At 52.3% G+C, this 22,632-nt stretch overlaps 1 protein-coding gene across 1 annotated transcript; it reads right to left on the bottom strand.

Annotated features, from left to right (window-relative positions):
- Positions 1-740: 740 nt before the first annotated feature.
- NUCB1 (nucleobindin 1) lies at positions 741-21,633 on the bottom strand. Its single transcript, XM_037516943.2, has 12 exons — positions 21,489-21,633; positions 19,399-19,506; positions 16,644-16,776; positions 13,450-13,553; positions 10,726-10,911; positions 10,388-10,478; positions 5,898-5,956; positions 5,556-5,648; positions 5,379-5,471; positions 4,918-5,088; positions 4,401-4,497; positions 741-4,220 (listed from the first exon to the last, which is right to left on the bottom strand). The coding sequence occupies exons 1-12, from the start codon at positions 21,618-21,620 to the stop codon at positions 4,108-4,110; spliced, it is 1,380 nt and encodes a 459-aa protein (XP_037372840.1). The 5' UTR covers positions 21,621-21,633; the 3' UTR covers positions 741-4,107.
- Positions 21,634-22,632: the final 999 nt, after the last annotated feature.

Here is a 22,632-nt window from a genome sequence, read left to right as displayed (position 1 = left end):
TCGCAGTGAAGAAATCATAGAGGGTTGGCCACAGTAGGGTCTTGGGGGAGGGTAGCATGATTAAGGGTTAATGTGAAAGAGTTTCTCTGTGGGAAGGGAACCCTTCTGTATCCTGAGAATGGCAGCAGGTACTCAAGTCTTTGTATTTGATAAAATCTCATAGACTGATATGCTCGCTGTTTTTAAAGTGTGTGTAATCTGAGGAAGTGCTGGTGAAACCTGAGTCAGGTCTGTGCCTGATTAAGGACCACAGCAACATTAGTTCCTGGCTTTGACAGAGTATTGATTTCCCTAAGATATCATCAGTTACCTCAGATACTGTCACTGGGGCAAAGGTGTTTAGGGAACAAAGGAATTCTCTATATTATACTGGCAACTTCTTAAACAATTTCGGAACTTAAAGTAATGATTAGAGATTATTGGCAGTGCATTTGTGCACCCAGAGAAATCATTTTTGCAAGATTCAGTGAAATAGAAAATGAGTGTATCTCATTATCCAGAAAGTTCTATCCTGGCAGAAGAAAGATGCCCTTGAGGAGCTCTCCAATCTGTGCCCAAGAAAACATGTATGTCAGAACATTGATGGCAGTGATGCTCAAAAAAGGGTATGGTGGAGCAATGCACAAATGAACTGGCAAATTCTCACGTGGGTCTTTTTTCCTTTAGATTTACTTATTTATGCATACAAGAACTGGGGTACCCCAGTTAAATGATCTTTATAAATAAATAAATCTTTTTTAAAAAGTCTTCCTGAATACTATATCACCCTCACAATGACCCTCTGAAATAGGTCCCATTTTGTAGGGGAGGAAACTGAGGCACGGGGAAGGGTCACGATTCTTGCCAGAGTCACACATCTAGAAAGTGAGGTACTGGGGTTGAAACCCAACGGCAGTGGTCTCAGAGTCCACCTGCTGAACTGTTCCACTGTATTAATTTAGTTCATAATTAAGGAAAGCACTGACCCAGGACCGGAATTCGCTCAGCAGGTCAAGCTCCCTCTGTCCCCAGGAGGCACCCCGCGGGGGTTAAGCACGCGGCAGGGAATTAACTGAGGGCAGAGAGGGAATTCAGAGGCAAGGGGTCAGCAAACAGACAAGGCATTCTTCAATGTCTTCTGGCAAGGGCTGCTTGACTGGGGCTCAGCTTCCCACACTGTGGGGCTGTACCCCAAGAAAGACACACACTTCCTCACTCCTTTGTTCTCCTTACAAGTAGACAAGGCAGATTGTGGCAAATCCAGTCTGAGCCAGGATGCCAACTGGTAGGAATTTGGGTGACAGCTTTTTGCAGGACTTGTTGGCAACATCATCTAGAGACCTTGGAGAAAGCTAAAATCGTGGTGAGAGGGGAAGGCTCTGTCCCAGTCCGTTCAAAGCCAGAAATCCCAGAAGTAACTTCCAAGATCATACCAGTCTTCTCAAAGGAACACAGGTATTTGTTGAGTACCTGATCCCTGCAAGTCTTGGGGGCACATCCGAAATGAGCTACATCTTCTCGGTCTTCATGCAGTTAGCAGTCTAGGGTGGGGCAGGAGGTAGGTAGTACGAGGAACAGTGACAGAGGGAACAGCATGAGCGAGGGCTGTGTTCTGAGAACTGAAAAAGGGTGTGGGTGAGTGTGATGCAAGATGGGGCTGGGGATGCGGGCAGGGGAGAAAGCCCTTCCATTCCACAGGGGGCTTGCAAGGGAGGCTGAAGGGTTTTCAGAAGGAGCAGCAGGGACAGAGACCTAATTTGGCAGCCTCTTTTTGTGGTGCCCATCACTGCTCTGACTCAATATTCACTCAGCCTACAGTTTTGCTCTGGACTTGGCTATGTGCTGGTGGAACCTCATGTTGCCCCCTGGCCCTCTGGTAGGGTAAACAGACACAGCCTGTCATGGGCTTACTAACGCTCGCCTCCCCCCAGAATCCGCCATCTTGTCACCAGAGCCCAAAGTAAAAGGGTCTTTGCCAACATGATTAAGTTGAGGCTTTTGGGCTCAGTGTCATTACGAATGTCTTTGCAAGACGAGACAGGTGGATCAGATCACAGAAGTGATCAAGAGATTTGAAAGAGACCTTAAGAGATTTGGAAGAGATTAATAAGAGATTTGAAAATGCAACATTGTGGCTTGATGATGGCAGAAGGGGACACCAGCCAAGGGATGCAGGTGATTTCTAGAAGCTGGAAAAGATGAGGACACAGACTCTCCCCTAGAACCTCCAGAAAGACGCAGTTCTGCAGACACCTTGATTTGAGTCAAGCAACACCCTTTGTGCACGTGTGGCTTCCAGAAGTGTACGATGAGAAATGCGTGGTTTAAGCCATTAAGTCAGTGATAATTTTGTTGCAGCAATGACATGTGGACCCGGGGCCCCTCTGCAGTCCGTACTGAGGGCAATGCTAGGCGTCTGGGCCCTGGGGGAGGGGAGGCTCCTAGTCTATACTGCAGGCCAGCAAAGGCTGGGGAGACAGGGAGGTAGTCAAACTTCATCTTGCAAGATTTTGATGGGAGCTTTCCATGACTGGAAGGAGAGAGGATCTCTTCCACGGAAGAGGTAACTGGCTCCTTCTGGTAGCGACAGCCTGGAGCCCACAAGGGAGGGGGTGCATGGAGAGGTCAGCTGGGCCATTTGGGCCAAAAAGCTCGCCCTACAGGTGACGGGGCGTGAAGGAGGTGACGAGCAGGGTCGCAGGGTCGCGTTCAAGTGCTAGAGAAAGACCAGTGAAGTTGAGGTCACGTAGGAAGTCAACCATGTGAGAGAAGGCCAGACGGCGTGCCGGGCAGACAGCACAACATGTACTCAGTAACTCATTCCTTCAGAGTCTTTGGAGCGTAGACTCAGTTCCGGAAAGAACATTGCTCGGGGGCAGACTTTGGCTCCGGTCTCCCGGGGTTCAAATCCCAGGCAAGTGACTTGGCTTCTGTCTTACCTACCAACCAGCCGGGGCCTACCTCTATTTCAAATACAGAAATCGTAGGGGGACTTCAGGGAGATAAACTTGAACGCTAAGCACAACTTTGCCTCTTTTTCATAAGCATATTCACAACTCGGAGCTAGGCAGAAGTGACTGGACTTTCTCAAGCTGCTCATGGCGTGGATGGGTTCCTCCCTGTACCAACTTCCTAGCGCACAGCTCAGGTCCTTTGTGCTTCAAAAATCTGAATGAAAAACGCATCCAATGGAGACACCTGCTTATCATCCTGTTCAAAGGCCAATGTTCCCTTATTTTTAAAATAATTTCCTCTTGTAATTTAAAAAAAAAAATGAACGGGGACCTTGATAGGTCAAGTGGGGCTGGGATGCCACAGGGAGCAGGTTATATACAAAGACACAGCAGCAGGGACTTGTTCCAGAGAGTGTATTTGGGTGGAATCAGAGTAGAGAGCAGGACAGGGCGCCATGTAAGGCAAGGCCAGGTAAGGACAGGGCCGACCTTGCCAGGCCTCCCACGTGGGGCTCAGGCCAGGCCCTGATCCTGTGACAGCGTCTGCTGCAGGACCCTTCTGGAGCTGTCAGGGAGGAGGTGAAAACAGAGCTGGCTGGAGGCCAGGGGTTGGAGGGCGTCTGGGGTCCCGGTGTCAGTGTCGATCACCTCTTTGGAGGACGCTGCTGCCCTGCCTCCAGCTGTGCACGGAAAGCCACCATCTTTGAGGCATCACTGGTCCCACAAAAGGTACAGAAAGTTCTCAAAGGAGCACCCCAGTTCCATAAACCAACAGCTGGGTCCAGAGCAGCAGGCAGGAGTCCAGCAGCTGAGGGGATGCAGGAGGCTGGAGTGGTCTCATCCGGGCAGCTGAGGTTAAACCACCTAGAAAGGAAGGTCTGGGACAGACAGACCGTCTTGGGAGGGAGGGGGCGGCCCTGTGATAGGCTGATCCAGTGAAGACCCCACTGGACCAGAGAGAAGGCAGGTCCCCAGGAGGGGGACAGAAAGAAGGGATCACAGACTGGGAGGCTGAGGCGGGCAGATGTAGGGAGTGGGCAGCAATGTGTGAAGTACTGCCCAGGTCCCCACCTCCAGAGGGGACATGAGGCCCCCACAGGAGGCTGATTATGACACCTCTGCCCCTTCATCAGCCTCCTCAGCAGGAACCCTGAAGGCTAGGGTCCCTGAGTGATCACAGGTTTTGGGAATCAGGCTGGGGTAGCTCAGGGGGCTGTTCTGGAACCTTCTTCTCTGAAGTGTCCATATCCTTCTGGTCACCGACTGGAGCTGGAACAGGTGCATCATCTGGAAACAGAGAGAGGAAACAGTGGCACTAGATGTCCCGGCCTCTCCCCTTCAGACCTGGAGTCCAGGCCCCCAGCCCCTCCTCCCTCAGTACCGGGAGTCCAGGCCTCCGGTGCTTCCTCCCTTAAATCTAGGAATTCTGGTCACCAGCCCCTTCCCACTTGTGCCCAGGGGCAGCACCTGTGTCGGGGTGGAACTTGAGCTGTCCCTCAGGGCCGATGGCTGGGTCATGGTGGCTTTGCTGCTGTTGTTTCCTTTGTTCCATTTGCAGAACGGCCTGCAGAGGGCAGGGGAGATTGCACAGGCAAAGGGGGATGATGCTGTGCGAAGTGGTCCTAGGCGAATCCCTTCTCCATGGGGCTCATCACAAGTTTTTCTCTTGGGAGAGTTGGGGCCAAGGATAAAGGTCCAGTTCTCCGTCCCCTCTCATGGTTTGGGTCACAACTTGGGTCAGGGAAGCCCTCATTGAATCCTCCCTGGGATTACCCTTCTTCCTCCTGGGGCTTTTCTCCTTCTACATACACTCCCACCGCCCTGCTCCAACATGGCTGCCACAGAGCGGTCAGGGGACAATGTCTGCCCTCACCAAGTTGCTCCGGCGATGCACAGTGCAGCAGCAGGATTTTCCTGCCTCTCACCACACAAGGACGTGGGCCCCAGGACTCAGGGGATGGGCCCGTTCTCCCTGGTGTGTCACCTGTTGCAGCTCTCTCTTCTGGGCCTCCAGGCGGCCCTGGGAACGCCCTAGAGCCTCTGTCTCCTGGCTGAGGCGCTGGGCCTTGGCATTCAGCTCTGCCTCCCGGGCAGCCAACTCTTCCTCAAACCGCTTCAGCTCTTCCTCCGTGTAAGCAGGGTGCATCTCCACCGTCTGCCAGGAAGGGACAGGGGCCATCAGCAGGGTGACTTCAGCCTTGGCCCCTCCCCCACTTGTTCGAGAAGGTTTGGCTAATGGAGCAGGTTTAGAGAGTGGACTTATGGGGATGAGAGGGAACTGACGGGGGAACAGAGACCCAGTGAGAGGGGAGAACAGAGACCCAGGCTGTGGACAAAGACTCCCAAGCAGAGCGTCCAGAGAAGAGAAGTGGCCAGAGACTCTGAGAGAAGGGGTAGGGCAGGGAGACAAATATTCAGAACCTAGAAGATGCCCAATGTCCTCACCTCCCAGCCCTCTCCAGTGTCCCCAAAGTCCTTCCTCTGGGTGGACGCAAGGAACTCCTCCAGCGTCACAAGGCGGTCCTGGTTGGCGTCCACCTGGGGAGACAGGTAAGGGTAAGCAGCAGTGCTGGGAGCCTCCGCCCTGCCCCCACCTACCCTCAAAGTCAGGTCTCCCCTCACATTCTTCATCACGTGCTCCCGCATGCGCAGCCGCTCCTCCTCCATCTCCCGCATGTCATCTTCCTCATTTTTGGGATCATATACCTTCTCCAGCTGTGGGGTCAAGCAAGAGACAGAAGCATTGAGAGGTCCCAGGTATCCACTTTTCCAGGCTCTTCTACCACCTGACACATACAACCAGACTTCAAATCCCAGCAGTCCTTGAGGCACCCTGTCACTCTTAGCAGTTGGCTTTTGCCCCAGGGGGCTGCTGGGAGTTGTAGTTTTCCCTGAATCCACATCCAGGGAGACTTAAGGGGGCAGGACAAGTGGTTGATGTGGGCATCCCCTCAAGATGCTCACCTCCTTGGTGAAGAGGGCCTCCAGTTCTTGCTCATCCAGGACACCATCACTGTTGATATCTGAGGGGGAGACAACAGGTATCTTGGAGCACTGAGGATGGTCCCTAAGGGACCAGCTGGAGAAGGAATTGTAGGCTGACATAGTGTCTGTCATCAGAGGACAGGTAACAACGGGTCTCTGACAGGACAGTGGCCTTCAAGCTCCAGGGCCTCACAGATCTTGTGCTAGGACAGCCTGTTCCTGACCAACCAGGGTCCTGAGAACGGGGCAGATAAAGGTGGGATTTCACTGGGACCACTCTTGGGGCCTTTGGCACACTGGATGACTTGGTGTCTGGCACCCAGTGTTCTGGGCATGGGAATGGCTCCTTGCCTAGGATCGAGGGGTATCAGGGGCCTCTGCTGTCAGAGAACCAGGCCGGGCTCACTTCAGTTGCAGAAGGGTCTCTCCCCACCAATCCAGCTGGGAAGGGCCAGGCTCTCTCCTCTGCTCACAGCTCAGCCCCACACTGAGGTGCTGAGGTGGCGAGGAAGCCTGACCTTGCAAACCCAATGGTTAATTATCAGCTCAAATCTTACTTGACTTTCTGCCCTTGGCTTCCAGAACACCATTTTCTCCTCTCCCACTGCCCCTCATTCTGCTTTGCTGGCTCCATCCTCCTCCTGACCTCTGCACCCAGGTGCACCCCAGGACTCATGGCTGGGGCCTCATGTCTTCTTAATCTTCTAATCTGTCCAATATGGTAGCCACTAGCTATACCGACTGTTTAAATTTAGATTGACTAAGATTAAAATTTCACTTTATCACTCCCACTTGTTACAAGGCAAGTGTGACTGCCATGTTGGGTGGCACAGTATATTTCCCATCACTACAGTTTGATTGGCCAGCACTACCTCAAATGGGTCTCTCCAGTCCCTCAGTGTTCAATGTCATGCCAACCACCTACTCTTCATCTCCATGTGAGTTTCCCAAGACCTAACACGGCGAGACCAGCTCCCAACCCCTACGCCAAACACAACGCTCTCTCTCCATTCTTCCATTCTCCATTCTTCAATAACTTGGAGTCACTTTTGATGCATGTGTGTCTGCGAGTCCTACAATCTTGACCTTCCAGACGAATTCTCCCTACTTTCCATGGTCCAGACACCAGCAGCCCATGGCTTCTAAGCAGGCTCCTGGCTTTGGCCTTCACGCCCACAGCCTGTCCTTGACTCAGCAGCCAGATGGATTCTGTCATCCCTTAAGGTAGAGGATATAAGTCCTCTGCTCCTGACCCTTTTGGGGTATCCCGTCCCAGGCAGAATGAAATCCGAATTCCCTACCCTGGCTGAAAAGAACTTCAGAGAACAAAACGGGGAGCAAGCTGATGGAAAGAGGAAGCTTTGTAAAGGAAAATGCCCCCAGCCCATAGGGCCAGGAGCCTGGGTTCAAATCCTGCCTCTGGCAAGAGGGCTGTGGTTTAGGGGAAGCAGAAGAGTGGCCCCTTCACTAAGCAGCAGGGCATAGTGAAATCAGCCTCAGCTTCCTCGCCGGTGAAATGGGGGCGACTCAAGATTTTTCTTAAGAATGAAAGAAATGTTTGGAGAGAAACACTATGCAGATAGGTTAGCAATGACAGTTCTTCAGGGTCTGTCTTTCCAGCACCCCTGCCCTCAGTATACCCTTGACCCCTTCCCAGTCTCCAGGTCAGTTCGTCCAATGAGCCTGAATGCTGGTGTAGGAACTTTGACCCTGTGTTCTGACCAGATAAATTCAGTGCCTGGCACCTGAGCCAATCAACCTCAATAAACCACATGCAAATGATCACAGACAAGCTGCTCCCCCTCCAGGCTGCGCCTCTTCCCAAGTAGGTGATCTCCCAGCTCCTTCCCTTTGGGTGCCTTCAATACTTTTTTTTTTAAAAAGATTTATTTATTTATTTATTTATTTATTTATTTATTTATTTATTTATTTATTTATTTATTTATACAAGCACTGGGTACTGTCAGAAGCACGGGAGGGTGAGAGAATTCACCAGAGCCAGAGCAGGGAGCAGAACAGGCAGAATGAGGGGAGCAGCTGGCGGCAGGAGAGGTCTGCGTACCATGTGGAACCCTCCTGGGCGGCCAGGGATCAAAGTGGTGCTGCAGAGGCTGCAGGCAACTTCGCAACCCAGCGCTCAACCTCTGTGCCACCAGGGAAGCCCTTAATTTTTTTTTTTTAAAGATTTATTTATTCTATTTATACAAGCACTAGGTACAGTCAGAAGTGCGGGAGGGTGAGAGAATTCACCAGAGCCAGAGCGGGGAACAGAACAGACAGACTGATGAAATACACTGCTGAGGGGCGCAGCGGGCGCGGCAGGAGAGGTCTGTGCGTCATGTGGGACCCTCCCGGGTGGCCGGGGATCAAACTGGCGCTGCAGAGGCTGCAGGCAGCTTCATGGCCCAGTGTTCAACCACTGCGCCACCGGGGGAGGCCCTTCAATACTTATTTATTTGCTATTTTTAGGACAGGCCCAGGAAGCCCATTTAGGGAAGGTGGGAGTGACAAGACCTTGCTTTGCTTTGCCTTCCCCATCGCTCTTGTCTCTACAAATTCTGCTCCTGTGACCGTGGAAACCCACTAAGTTCATTAACCCCGTATTACTGTCCCTGCCCCCCAATGCTCCTCCTCCAAATACCAGCAATGCACAACCCCTCACTTTACCTAAGTCTTGGTTCAAATGTCATTTCTAGAGCTGTGCTAGCCAAACTGGCAGCCACTAGCTGCAGGGGGCCCATGAAATTTAAACTACAGTCAAATACGGACACACTCAGAAATGCCGTGGGTTTGGATCAGCAATAGTGAACAGCGCCACAGAGCAAGTCATCACGTGTGCGGGTGCCCAAACATACGACACGTGACAGCATGTTTACACTGACCTGACCTCGTCAGTGTGCAATAGCAATATCTCTAAGAAAACAATATAAATACCTGAATTCAGACATACTTTATAGCTAAAAAATGCTAAGCCTCCTCTGAGCTTCTGGAAAACAGGACCAACTTGCCACAAACCTGCAACTCATAAAAAGCACCAGAAAGCAGCAATAAAGCGAGACATGCCTGGGGCCTCCCTGGTGGCGCAAGGAGTTAAGATGCAGCACTATGAAGCTATCCGCGGCCACTGCAGCACAAGTTCGATCTCTGACCCGGGAGCTACCCACATGGCACAGACCTCTCCTGTGTCGCCCACTGCTCCCCTCAGCAGTGTATTTCAGTCAATCTGCCTCTTCTGCCCCCCACCCTGTCTCTGGCGAATCCTCTCATCTCCCCACACCTTTGACTTGCACCCCTGCTCTTGTATGCATAAATAAATAAATCTTTAAAAAAAAAAGTACCTTTCCCCAACCCTCCAGAATTTTATCATTCTGATAAGTGAATCATAAAATGAAATGAAATCATTAGTTGACTAGCACCCATTTTCCCATCGGGAACTATCTCATCATTGACGGTTTGTCCTGTAGCGGGCAGCAGATGTAAAGATTCCAGTCTTGCTTCCCCTTCATGGTCTCTTAACTATACTGAGACACAGAACACTGATCTGCCTGATCACTGGCTGTGCGAGTGGGGAACTTTGCTTTGGCTTAACTATGGTCATTGGGTCGCCATGAAGCCTGGTCTTTAGAGGGAGCACAGGGGCCTCTCTGGTGGCGTAGGGGTTAAAGACAGTGCTATCAAGCTATCACCAGCCACTGCAGTATGAGTTTGATTCCCCTGCCGGCCCAGGGAGCTGACCCACATGGCGCAGCAGACCTCACCTGTCTCATCCACTGCTTCCCTCAGCAGTGTATTTCTGTAGCTCCGCCTGTTCCGCTCCCCACTCTGTCTCTGGTGAATCCTCTACCCAACCCCCCTCCCCTGCACCTGTGACATACAACCCAGCTCTTGTATGCATAAATAAATCTTTAAAAAAAAAAAAAAAAAAAAAAGGAGCACAGGACACATTTGTGGATGAATGAACCAGGCCCTGGAGCTCTATAGACTGACGGGGTACCTGGATCAAAGTCCTGTACACACCCAAGGGGGTCTGGCAAGCCCTGTTTCTAGAGAGGAACAGAAAGAAGGGGAGTGTGACTGAGTCACCATGGAGAACCACTGGCTGCCTAGAGGTTGCTTACTAGGGGGTGGCCCATACCGAGCCACAGCACCTCCGGCAGGGAGAAGGGTTTCTGGGCCACCATGGGAGGGGGGCCCAGTCTAGTCAAGCCTGGTTTGCTCAGTGCAAAGTGAGAGGGTTCTGGCCAGTCCAAGAACCCAGGTGTCTGGTGTATCCCGGAGAACAGCCACACAGAAGAGTCTAGCAATAGGGAGAGGCAGGGCTTTCTAGATCACCAGAGGAAATGGGCTCAGACCTCGTTGGCCTGCCTAAGCCCCACTGGAATGGAAGACCCTTTGTTAGCATTTAGGTTCCCCAAAAGGTCAGCATCTCAGGGTCCAGACTATGTCTTGGGATACCCTCCCCACCTTACCATGCAGTATGAAGAAGGTCTTTGGGTTAAACCTGTTGGGGTCCAATCCATCCAGCTCCTCCCACACCTCCTTCAACTGGGCCTGGCTGCCCTGTGGAGGGGAGAGCCAGGGGCTCATAAGCAAGAAGTCTGGGTACCCCCACCCCTCAAATATCCTTCCCTTCAAGCAAGAAAACTAAGAAAACTACAACTCCCAGCAGCCCCCAAGATAGTTGCCAGCCTATGAAAAGGGACTTTGTGCCTCGGGGTCTGCTGGGAGTTGTAGTTCTCCAGTCACTTGTCTTGTGGTGCCTAGAGCATTGGACGTAGTAGGGGTGGGCATGAATGGAGATCCTTACAGGCACGTTGACTTTGGGGTGCTCTCGGTGCCGGCGCTGTTGCTCTTCCAGTTTCTTCTCTGCCTCCTTTCGCTGCTCCTCTCCCAGGGATTCCAGATAACGGCGTCTCTCATGTTCCTTGAGCATCTCATATCGTTTAAACTCTTCATGATGGGCTGCGTCGTACTGGGCAAGGTCCCGAGTGGCCTGGGGACACGCAGACATCATTCCTGACTGCTGGTATGCCCAGTCCCTAATTCCAACCTCCAAATGCCAGAACCTCAGCCCCCAACCTCCACCCAGCCCTACATCTCCCTTATGAGTCTCTATCACCCACCCATGATACAGTCTCCTCCCTGTTTGTTCAAGACAGATTAGAGCCTAATAGTGGCTTTCCCAAGTCCTCCCCATCTTTTTTTTTTTTTTTAAAGATTTATTTATTTATGCATACAAGAACTAGGGTACAGGACAGAGGTGTAAGAGGATTCACCAGAGACAGAGTGGGGAACAAAATAGGCAGTTTGACTGAAATACACTGCTGAGGGGAGCAGCGGGCGAGACAGGAGAGGTCTGCTGCGCCATGTGGGTAGCTCCCCGGCTGGCCGGGGATCGAACTCGTGCTGCAGAGGCTGTGGACAGCTTCATAGTGCTGTGCTTAACCCCTTGTGCCACCAGGGAGGCCCCTCCCCACCTTGAGATCTTGCAGGAACAAGTAACATGGAGCAACACACAAGATGGACTGAATATGGAAAGCAAAACAGTGAGTTGGTTAAGAATATGAGGGCTCTCATGATTCTGCCAAGGGCTCAAATCCAGGCTCTGCTGTGTGAACAAATCCCCTGAGCTGTGTGATCTTGGGCAAGTTATTTGGCCTCTCTGTGCCTAAGTTTCTGCCTTTTGAAAATGGAGATAACAATATTATACTCTGTTGAATCATGTCCCCTCCAAATTCATATCCGGATGTCATTACTTAAGATGAGGTCCTACTGGTAGGGCCTCCCGGCTGGCACACAGATTAAAGTCTCAGCACTATCAAGCTATCGCCAGTCACTGTGGCATAAGTTCAATCCCCAGCCAGGGCCCTGACCCACATGGTGCAGCAGACCTCTCCTGTCTCCCAGCACCTCTGGGCTACCCCCTAGCTGTTGTATGCATAAAATAAATAAATCTTTTTTGAAAAAAAAAGAGGAGGTCCTACTGGATTAGGGAAATAAATCCAATGACGAGTATTCTAATTTTACATTTTCCCCATTAAGTATCTAATGGTTTATTTATAAATAGAAATTATTTCTCAGCCCAAATATTTATGCTTCCTAGTTCAGGTACACAAGGGCATCAACCCAAAAAAATCCTTTCCATTCCAAGATCACTTTGCACTCTGAAAGTGTCCAGCCTTCCTCACCTCCTCAAAATCTTTCATGGACTTATAATATCTGTAGGAATCCACAAGTGCCTTTTCTTTTGGTTCAATCACAGCAAATGGATAGAAAGCTGAAACCCGAGGAATACAGTGAATAACCTTACAATATCCTGATGAACAAACAGCTCGCACAACAAAGAAGTATCCAACCCCAGGTGTCAAGAGCACTGAATTGAAAAATGCTGCTGGCAAGTGTGGAAGGCAGAATCAAGGGCCCAGTGAGGGCAGCCATAAAACATGGTGGGGGATGATGACACCAGGAGAATGGCAGTGAGGCTTCAGAAAAGCAGACAGTTTCTGGCATGTTCTGGAAATAAATACCAAGAATATCATCCCTCAGGGATTGAGTCCAGTGCCTGGCAATAGACACAATGAAATGACTGCTATTATCTTCATGGCCACTAGGTGGCGCTCCAGTAGGCCAGAAAGGCAGGGTCAAGGCGAGGCTGGGGTGGGTGGGTGGTTTGGGTGTGGCTGTGTGGCTTCAGAAGGGCTAAGAGCAGGGCAGGGACAGGCTTGGGAATCCCCTTCCACTCCCCAACTTGGCACTTATCCTTCCTCATGAGGCAGGGATGTGGATCCCGTTTCCAGATGAGGACTAATCAGTTCCTATAGCCACTGTATCAAATCATCACAATCTTGGTGGCTTCAAACAACACACACTTATTATCTGATGGGCCGGAGGCCAGAGAGCTGAGGTTAGGGTGTCTAAAGAGCTGTGCTGCCTCCAGAGACTCTAAGGGAGAACTTGCACGTGCCATCTCCATTTCTGGAGCCTCCCTCTGTGCTCCTCCTCCACCCTGGAAGGCAGCGGGGACGTCTTGCAAGGGCACCACATTACCAGCTGCTGCTGTAATGAAATCTCCCTCTGCACCCACAAGGGTCCTTGTGATGACATTTAAGGCCACCGGATAATACTGGATCATCCCCTCATGTTAAGATTCTTGACCTAATCACATTCACCAAGTCCCTTTTTCCACATGAGGTCACACAGCCACAGTCCTGCAGATCAGGGTGTGACATGGTTTCTGGGGAGGAACATTGTGCTGCCCCCCACCAAGGCACAGAGGGCCAGCCCCCAGGTCAGGTCGTATGGGAAGAGCAAAGTCAGGAGGGATCTGAAAGCCTCCTGAGTAGAGCTAAGTTGGTTGTGGCTGCACCCCATTTTCCTATAAAGAATCTGGGGGAAGCTTTCAGACACAGCCTGACCCAGCTGGCAATCTCAGAGGAGGCTGGCAACCTCATGTCCTGGGCTCTGTTCCTTTCTCCCCATCCTCAAGGTTTCCCTCAGTTCTCTCCCTATAGTCCCCAGCCCCTCACTCTACCGTCTGGATCAGCAGCTCCAGGTCCCGGGCCTCAAATGTGTGCTGATTCTGAGGGTCCAGGTGTTGAAACTGCTTCAGGAGGCTCAAGTGATCCAACTGTACGTCTGGATGAGGAAGAAGAGAAAATAAAACAACAAACAATTCCTGGCATGCTCACAGAGAATGGCTTGGCTGAGCTTGGGGGCAATCAGAGAGGACTTCCTGGAGGAAGCCATGCCACAGCTGAGTCTGTTGCTTAAAATAAGAGCTAACATGTATTGAACACTAGCTATCTGCCAGGCCCTGTTCTAAACACATTAAATTTGTTAGTATCTTTACCTTTTACAAAAAGCTTATGACATAGTTTCTCTGATTATTCCATTTCATGAAAGTGAAAGTGGAGGTCCAGAGAAGGGAAGTGACTTGCCTAGGTCACATTGAGGAAGTGGCCCATGAGAACTAGAACTGGTCAGTGGACTCCAAAGCACATGCCCTCAATTCCTGCTTCAAGTTAAATCATGTGCCCTAAAATATATGTACTGAAATCCTCACCCCCAGGACCTCAGGATGAGACTTGTCTGGAGAGAGGGTTTTCATAGAGATGATCAATTTAAAATGATGTCATCAGGTTGGGCCCTAATCCTCTATGCCCTCTGTCCTTGAAAAAAGGGGAAATTTCGGGGTTTCCCTGGTGGCGCACTATGAAGATATCTGCAGCCACTGCAGCATGAGTTCGATCTCCAGCCAGGGACGTGATCCACATAGCACAGCAGACATCTCCTGTTTCCTCACTGCTCCCCTCAGCAGTGGATTTCAGTTTTTTTGAAACTGAAATCTGCCTGTTTTTTTCCCACTCTGTCTCTGGTGAATCCTCTCACTCCTGCATCTCTGGCCTGCACCCCAGCTCTTGTATGCATAAATAAATAAATCTTTAAAAAAAAAAAAAAGGGGGAGCTTTGGACACAAAGAAGAGATGATGTGAAAAGACAAAGGTAGAAGGTGGCCTTGCGCATGCCAAGAGTAAGACCTAGAACAGATTCCCATGGAAGCTCTCAGAAGGAACCAACCCTATGACCTTGATCTTGGACTCCTGGACTTCAGAACTGTAAGACAATAAATATCTGTAGTTGAAGCTGCCTAAGTCTGGGGGACTTTGTCACAGAACAAAGTAACACAACCTCTTCATGCTGGAGTTTCCAAGCAGGCAGGCAGGAAGAGAGCATACATGTGTATATATATACACACATGCACATACACACACACACACGCCAACACCCATTCATTCACTTAACATCGGTCTCCTGAGGCCTCTCAGATGTGACCAAGACCTAGCCGGCCCTCGGGTGGATGTGAGGGACACACACAGGACCCTGGCTCTGGCTAGGGCGCCCAGAGGAGGGACAGATGCTCAGAAGACAGGTCTACAATGACGCTCACAATCTATCATGGGTGCCACAGGTGTGTGTGGAGCCCCGAGCCTGTGGACACAGCAAGGACCAGAGAGCATGTGCCACCTCACACCCCCTCTGTCACCCCCACAGCACCAGAGAGGAGGTGGAGAACAGACAACCAAGGGGCGAACATGCAATCACCCAGAACTCAGACCAGGCCGGACTCTGAGGAGATGACGTGAGCTGAGACCGAAGCTTAATGGGTCATACTAAGAGGCTGGAGAGAGAAGATCCTGGCAGAGGGAAGTGCCTGGGCAAAGGTCCTGAGGTGAGAATGATGTGTCTCTCTCCAGCGCTTACTAAGAACGCTCACGCAACACAAAAACACTCATTAGATGACACCTGCGCACCGCCACGTCCACCTCAGCACTGTCTACACTGCCAAGCGCAGGAAACAGCCTACGTGTCCGTCCACAAAGAGTAGGCGGAGACCAGGTGTATAGGCAGTGGAATGCTATTCAGCCGTGAAGAGGGGAAACCCTGCTGTATGCAAAAACAGGGTGGACCTGGAGGAGAGAGGCTTCATGATCTAAGTCAGACAGGAAATTGCATGATTGTACCCCCACATGGGAGAGAAACAATGCAAATGAACGGAGAAAACTAACTCGAAGATTCTGAGAAGCAAACTGGTAACCAGAAGGGGTTGGGGAAGAGAGGTAGATAAGTTAAGTTAAAGGGGTGATGGAATTTGGTGGTGAACGTAATACAGAAAGATGTCGATTTTGAAGCCTGTATACCCGGAGCCCACATCATGTGGTAAACTCATGTTACTGCAATTTAAAACAAAGAGAAATCATGCAGGCACCAGGCGATGCGGGCCCGGATACACATTCCAGCAAACCCTATCTAGGAAACTGAGAACCATGAATCTGAACTTGCCCCAAGCTCTCCCTTCCAGGAATTCTTTCTGCTTTTCTAAGCAAATTGTTCCAGCACAAAATACCACCCAGGATCTCCCTGGTGGCACAAGGGGTTAAGCACAGCACTGTCAAGCTATCCACAGCTACTATAGCACGAGTTCGATCCCTGGCCAGGGAGCTACCCACATGGGGCAGCAGACTCTCCTGTCTCCCCGCTGCTCCCCTCAGCAGTGTATTTCAGTAGATCTGCCTGTTCTGCTCCCGACTGTCTCTGGTGAATCTTCTGACCCTCACACCTCTGACCTGTACCCCAGTTCTTGTATGCATAAATACATCTTTAAAAACAAAACAAAACAAACCAAGAAACGAAACTACCGCCCCAGATGTAAGTGCCGGGGAATGGAAGCATTTCAGCAGAAGGGAAAGGGAGGAAGCAGGGGAAACCACAGCGCACCCCGCCACACTCGCTGGCTTTGATCGCTGCACTGTGGTTCCATGGTTCCGTGGGTGAATGTCACTGTTCTGAGAAAAATCACCCTGAAAGCTGTAGGTGTGAGGGGGCACAGTGTCTGCCAGGAGCTCTCAAGCGTGTGTGGTGAGCAAGTGTTACCAGCTGGAGAGTCTGGGTTCAGGGTGTGGGGAGTTTGCAACTTTTCTGACAATGTGAAGTTACAGCCACACGTTAAATGACTGTGATTTTTGCCAATAAAAATTATAAACTGAAACTGAAAAAACAAAACAAAAACAAAAACCAACCAAGCCACAACAGAACCACGCTTTGAGGAGACCGTATGAAGAAGAAAACCCGATGGGTTTTCCAGGTACTTTCCAGAGGAGCAGCAGAGGCTCTGGGAAGGAGATGCCCCCCACCCCCCACCCCGCCCTGCCCCGCCCCTCTGCTTACTGGGGTCCTGCTCAGCGTCCATCTTGGCCTTGAGCAGCATCCGCAGCCGGGACACCTCCTGTCGCTTGAGCTCATCCAGCTTGGTGCGGACATGGTGGCTGACAAAGTCCAGCTCCCGGCTCAGCTTCCCGCTCTGCCCAGGAAGAAGGGACACTAGTCAGGCTGGGGGCCTGGGAGGCCGCCGTATCCCTTCCCTGACCTCTCTGGAGCCTTCATGAAGCTTTCTGATGCCCCGAGGTTTCCCACAAGGTTCTGCCCACCTCTGCAGCCCCCTATCTGGTCACTCAGAAAGCACACTCTGAGCTGTAGCAGTGGTCACTGGGAACAGGCCCCGCTGTCCCTCACAACTCTAGGTAGACAGCATCACCCTTGGGAAGAATCTCTTGGGAAGAATCTCTACAACTTTCTTGGCCCCAACAGACAGACAGACACACACACACACACACACACACACACACACACACACACACACACGCTCCGTCTCTGAGCTGCCTCGATGACAGCTTTAGATTGTATCTGTTACTCAACCAGAGCTGACCTGTCCTTCCCATGCTGCTCCAGTGCCCTCCCCCCACCAAAGCTCCCTGATAACCCAGGACAGATGCCCCTGGGCCTGGCACTCAAGGCCCTGCACCCACCCTCCCCTCCAGCTCTATCACCCTGACTCTGTCAGTTACAAGGAGGTGCCAGCAGACAGCTGAAGGTACCAGAGGCTTCGTCTGCATACATTTCCCGCTGTCTCAAAGATCACTCACACCCCCTCTGACCTCTGTACACTCAGAGCCAAACCCCACTAGGGTGTCCTTTCCCTAGAAGTCCCCTCACTTCTCAGAATGGATCAGGCCCCTGTTTGGGGCTCCCTATGCCCAGTGCTGTCTCTTGTTGCTTGGATGGATCTGTGGGTTTGTTGGGAGCTGCTGCCCTGCAGGGATCTGGAGTTTTGGAGAGCACCTGTTTACTCTGCATACGGAGTTCCAGAATCCTAGAAGTTCTGCAAACAGAACTTCTTCCTAGAATTGACTCCTGTTCTCTGAGGACGTACTGGCTTCTGCGCATGTTCCCTACTAACCAGGAAAACTTGTTTTCAGTAGTAACTTATTCATCTGTATAAGCAAAAACACAATTGCGTGCTAATTTCTTATCCTTTGTTCATATCTTCGATAAACGCATGGGCCGGGAGAGTGAGAGGCAGAGCTGCTCTAGATGGCTCCCCTCGGCCTCCCCCCAGTGCAAATTCATTTAGACCTGAGTCTTCGTTAATGGTAGAAAACTACCTCGGCTGTCTATCTGCAGCATGGGTTTTTGGGGGATCCTGAAGGGGGGAGCATGGTCTTTGCAGAGGCAGCAGGGTGAGGTGACCACAGCGACTATCATGTAACCTCAGTGAGGCAGGCACCTTGGACGGGGCAGATGCTGCCCTGGATTCTGAGTGAGACTAGTCCTGCCCACAAGCCCGTCCTACAAATGACGATGAACAGAAGGGGTGGCCAGACTCCAGCAAGTGACCATGTTAGTGCTGTGTCAGCCCTGAGGGGGAGTGCTAGGGCCTCGGTTCCCACCCCAGCCCTGACACTGCTTCTCTGACTTTCCATCCCTTTCCTGAGAAGGAAACTGAGGCAGGGCGGGGTAGCACAGGAGCACAGGGGCGTGGGGTTGGAAAGGGCACCGAGCTGCTCCAGAACCTGCTGCCTAAGTGGCCGCTCTGCTTTTTTGGTCACCTCCTAGGTGTGTGGCCTTGGGCAAGCCCGGGCCTCTTAGGCCTCAGTTTCCCAGCTGGGCACTGGGAGCAGCTGGACTCAGTGGTCTCTGTTTCTGGCCATCCATCATTGGGGGCGGGGCAGATGGGGGCAAATGAGAGCCCCAGAAACACCAGGAGGTTTGTGGGGGAGTAGGGATGCCCTCCCTAGGCCCTGGGGTCTCTCCTGGGCTGATGGGTTTGGAGGACTCGGGGTGGGTCTTCCAGGGGAGACATTCTGATATGCCAATGCACAGGGAGGTCTGCATGTTGCAGGGTGGGGAGGAGGGATGTGTCTCCTCCTGGGGAACCACCAGCATCCTTCTTGAGGGGATGCTGCACAGGAAACAGGGGTGAGGTGTGGGCTCCGGTCTTCGGCAGTCTGGGGGTGAGACCCAGCCCCAAGGAAGGTCAAACTTCACTCTCAGATTACCTCTATAAAATGGGGGTGATCATAGCAACTCTGTGAAGCTGCCCGCAGCCTCTGCAGCGCCGGTTCGATCCCCGGCCACTGAGGGAGAGTCCCACATGGCGTGCAGACCTCTCCTGTCTTGCCTACTGCTCCCCTCAGCGGTGTACTTCGGTCCTTCTGCCTGCTCTGCTCCCTGCTCTGGATCTGGTGAATTCTCTTACCCTCCCCTGCTTCTGACTGTACCCAGTGCTCGTATAAATAAATAAATAAATCTTTAAAAAAAAAAAAAAAAAAAGTTACAGGAGTTTCTTCCTAACCTAAACCCCACGAAGCAGGTTTCATTATGACCCTCAATTTACAGATGGGGAAACAGATGAGGCACAGTGAGTGGAGGTGATTGGTAGAGCCAAGACCGAAAGCTTGAACCATCTGCCTGGCTGCTTAACCATATTCTGTGTTCCCCAAACTACCCGCCCACAGCTAGGTCACCCCAAAAATCAGCTTCCCCTTGAGGCTCAGTTTGGTAAGGGCTGCAGCCACATGGCCCCATTAGGGAACCAGGGCCTCTCCTGGACCCCACCACCACGTCGGCACCCAGTGGGACGCACCTTGATATCCTCGGCGTTGGCCGCCTGTAGCTTCTCCCGGAAGTGGCCGTCGGTCTCCAGCACATTGATGACTTCCTGCAGGTAGCGGTGGTAGTACAGACCCGTGTCCTGTGGTATCAAGGACAAGCAAAGTAGCATCATGGGCCTGCTCCTCTACATACCTGCTAAGGGACCCGAGACCCCAGGCCTGGTGGAGAGGCCCCTGGCCCAGCAGACAAAGGCCCTGGGAGCCAGGGATCTGGGGGCCACCTGTCCCCTCTTCCAGGTGGAGGTGAGATTGCAACGGAGCCTAAGTAGTTCATTGCTTTCAGACCTCACGCACGCAAAAGAAAAAGATCCTTTCTCTTTGAGGCTTGTGTTTATAGAGCTTGGACCTCACTGAACACAGTCTGAGCAGGTGAAGCAACAACCCTGAGCTGAGTTTCAGGGCTGGCTGGAGACTGGGAAGCAGGGAGGGTGGGGGGAGGGAGAGAGCTAAGAGGTTCATAAACTGCAATTCAAAACTCCAGGCTTCTGGGGCATCCCTGGTGGTACAAGGGGCTGTCGCAGCACTATGAAGCTATTGGCAGCCTCTGCAACACGAGTTCGATCCCCGGCCAGGGAGCGGATCCATATGGCACAGCAGACCTCTCCTGTCTCACCCGCTGCTCCCCTCAGCAGTGTATTTCAGTCAATTCACCTGTTCTGTTCCCCGCTCTGTCTCTGATGAATCCTCTCAACCCCGCACCTCTGGCCTGTATTCTAGTTCTTGTAAGCATAAACAAATAAATCTTTAAAAATAAATAAATAAATAAATCTTTAAAACAAAACAAAACTCTATGTTTCTGAAGAAAAGCCTCTTCCTACTTCAGGTACATGCTGCCCTGTGACTCATCAAAGATGAGCCAAGTCCACGTTTCTTTGCCCCTAACTGGCTTTTCAGTCAATGAAAATATAGGGTTGTTCTCAACCCTAGTCCCCCTAATCTATTATAAACCTCGTTTCCCCCCCCCCTTTTTTTTTAAGATTTATTTATTTATATAAGCACTGGGGTACAGGCCAGAGGCACAGGAGCATGAGAGAATTCACCAGAGACAAAGTAGGGAGCAGAACAGGCAGAAGGACCGAAGTACACTGCTGAGGGGAGCAGCAGGCAAGACAGGAAAGGTCTGCCTCGCCATGTGGGAATCTCCCTGGCCAGCCGGGATTCGAACCCGTGCTGCAGAGGCTGTGGACAGCTTCACCGAGTTGCGCTCAACCCGTTGGGGGAGGCCCTCCTTCCCTTTCTTAATTGGGGAGGTAGATATGAATTTCTCTTCCGCCTCCTTGCCAACTGATTCACAAGTAAAGCTGACTTTTCTTCTTAAATACCTGATATCGTTATCTAACAAGGACATCAAGTAGAGACCTGGACAGAGAAGAAAAGGGACTAAAAAAAGCACCCTGTGCCTGCGAAGATGTCCCCCAGCAAAGGCCTAACTCTCTGGATGGGGACCAGCCACCCGTGCAGGGGAACTTGGGTTCCAGAGAGACCTGTAGGTTCCTGGGCAGAGCTGTAGGAGATGCAGGTCACAGATCAGGGCATTGGCCTGAGGGTCTTTACAAGTTCCAGCTTCCCTATGACCAAAGGTCTCATAGCCTATCATAAACACCTGTTGGGTGAATGAACAAACCAGCAGTTTACAGGCCCTTTCACAGTTCAAACTACAACTCCCATGAGCCTCCACGAAGTGCGAACGCTGCTGCCGCTGACACCACCTGGGCAAGGTGCCCCTGGGACATGTAGGTCTGATTTTCACGGGCCTTCGTGAGGGGAGAGGGTCACACAAGAACCAAGACGATGGGGTGCAGGGGGAGGCCGGGGGAATGCAGATTTTTCGCATAACTGGGACACGATTTCCGACACCTCATCAGGAACTCAGAAATCGATCCCTACCCGGCCCAGCCTCCTCCGCCACCCAGTTCTTCACCACGTCAAAGCCGCGGGGACGGCAAAGAATGGCAGCAAACTCCAGGCCGCCTTCGTCGGGGGCGTATCCGCCGGGGCCACGCTGTCCGCGGGAGCCGCAGTGCCGCTGCAAACACTTGCTGAGGGCAGGGGGGCCACTCACCGGGCTTTCGGTGGCGGGGCTCTCCTTGGCCGCGCCTCGCTCCAGGGGCACCGCCAGGACAGCGCGCAGCAGCAGCAGCAGCAGCAGCGGAGGCAGGAGCAGGAGGGCCGCGCGGGGCCCGGGGGGCGGCATGGCGGCGCGCGCTCTGCGGGGGGCGGAGGTGGGCAGGGTCTGTCCCAAGCGCTTCTCCCCTGGACCCGAGGGGTACAGGGCCCAGGGGGCCGAGGGCCCAGGGGGTCGAGGGCCCAGGGGGTCGCGGGTCCAGGGGGTCGAGGGTCCAGAGGGTCGCGGGTCCAGGGGGTCGAGGGGCCCTAGCGCCGCCCCCCACTCTTCCAAGAGTGAAGACTCAGAGCCTCTCGTTTCCGGGGACCCAGGATTCCGGGCGCCCGGCTCGTCCTGGCTCCCGGGACCTTCCTCGCTCGGGCTCGGGAGGAACCTGGATCTCCGGCGCCTTCGCCAGACCCCAAGGGCCCGGCCCCCGCCTCCTCTTTTCCCAGCGCCTAAAAGTACTGCCGCCCAGCCCGTCCTCCTCAGGGACCCAGTTTCTCAGCCCCCCGATGTCGCTGCTCCCCAGGACCCCGGGTCTAGCGGCGCCCCCGAGCCTCACCTTCCGCCCACCGCAGAGGGCGCGCTCCGGGATGGCACCTCCGGTGCGTTCCCGGCGATTTCCCCCCCAGGCCACGCCCACTTAGGGCCCCGCCCCCGAGGCCTGATTGGCCCGCCCTTCTGCTTCAGCCTAGTGGCCCCGCCCCTAATCGAAGCCGCTCGCTTTTTCTAGAAAGACTCGCCTCCTTTCCTGGAAGGCCATTTCCGGTTTTGTTGTTGTTTTAGGGGAACGCAGAACGGGGTGTTTCAAAGAGAACTACAACTCCCCGGCGGCCAGAGGCAAATCAGTCAACTTCCTCAGGCTTCTTGGCCGCTTTGTCTCATGGGAATTGTAGTTTTTCCATTTATTTTCGCACTAAGACGTGTTGGCTAGTTACAGATGGGTGGTAGCAATTGGCAGAGTGCACCTGCCACAAAAATTTCTAATATAAGAGAGAGGTGTAGACCCAAAGCAGTGATATTGAAGGCAAAGATAAACAGATGTGATTACATTAAATTAGAGCTTCTGCATAGCAAAAGAGATAATAACCAAAACAAA

The sequence above is a fragment of the Talpa occidentalis genome, unplaced genomic scaffold (genome assembly GCF_014898055.3).
Source record: "Talpa occidentalis isolate TD23 unplaced genomic scaffold, MPIMG_talOcc4v2.1 talOcc4.17, whole genome shotgun sequence".
Classification (NCBI taxonomy): domain Eukaryota; kingdom Metazoa; phylum Chordata; class Mammalia; order Eulipotyphla; family Talpidae; genus Talpa; species Talpa occidentalis.
This window is presented reverse-complemented; position numbering and strand designations above follow the sequence as displayed.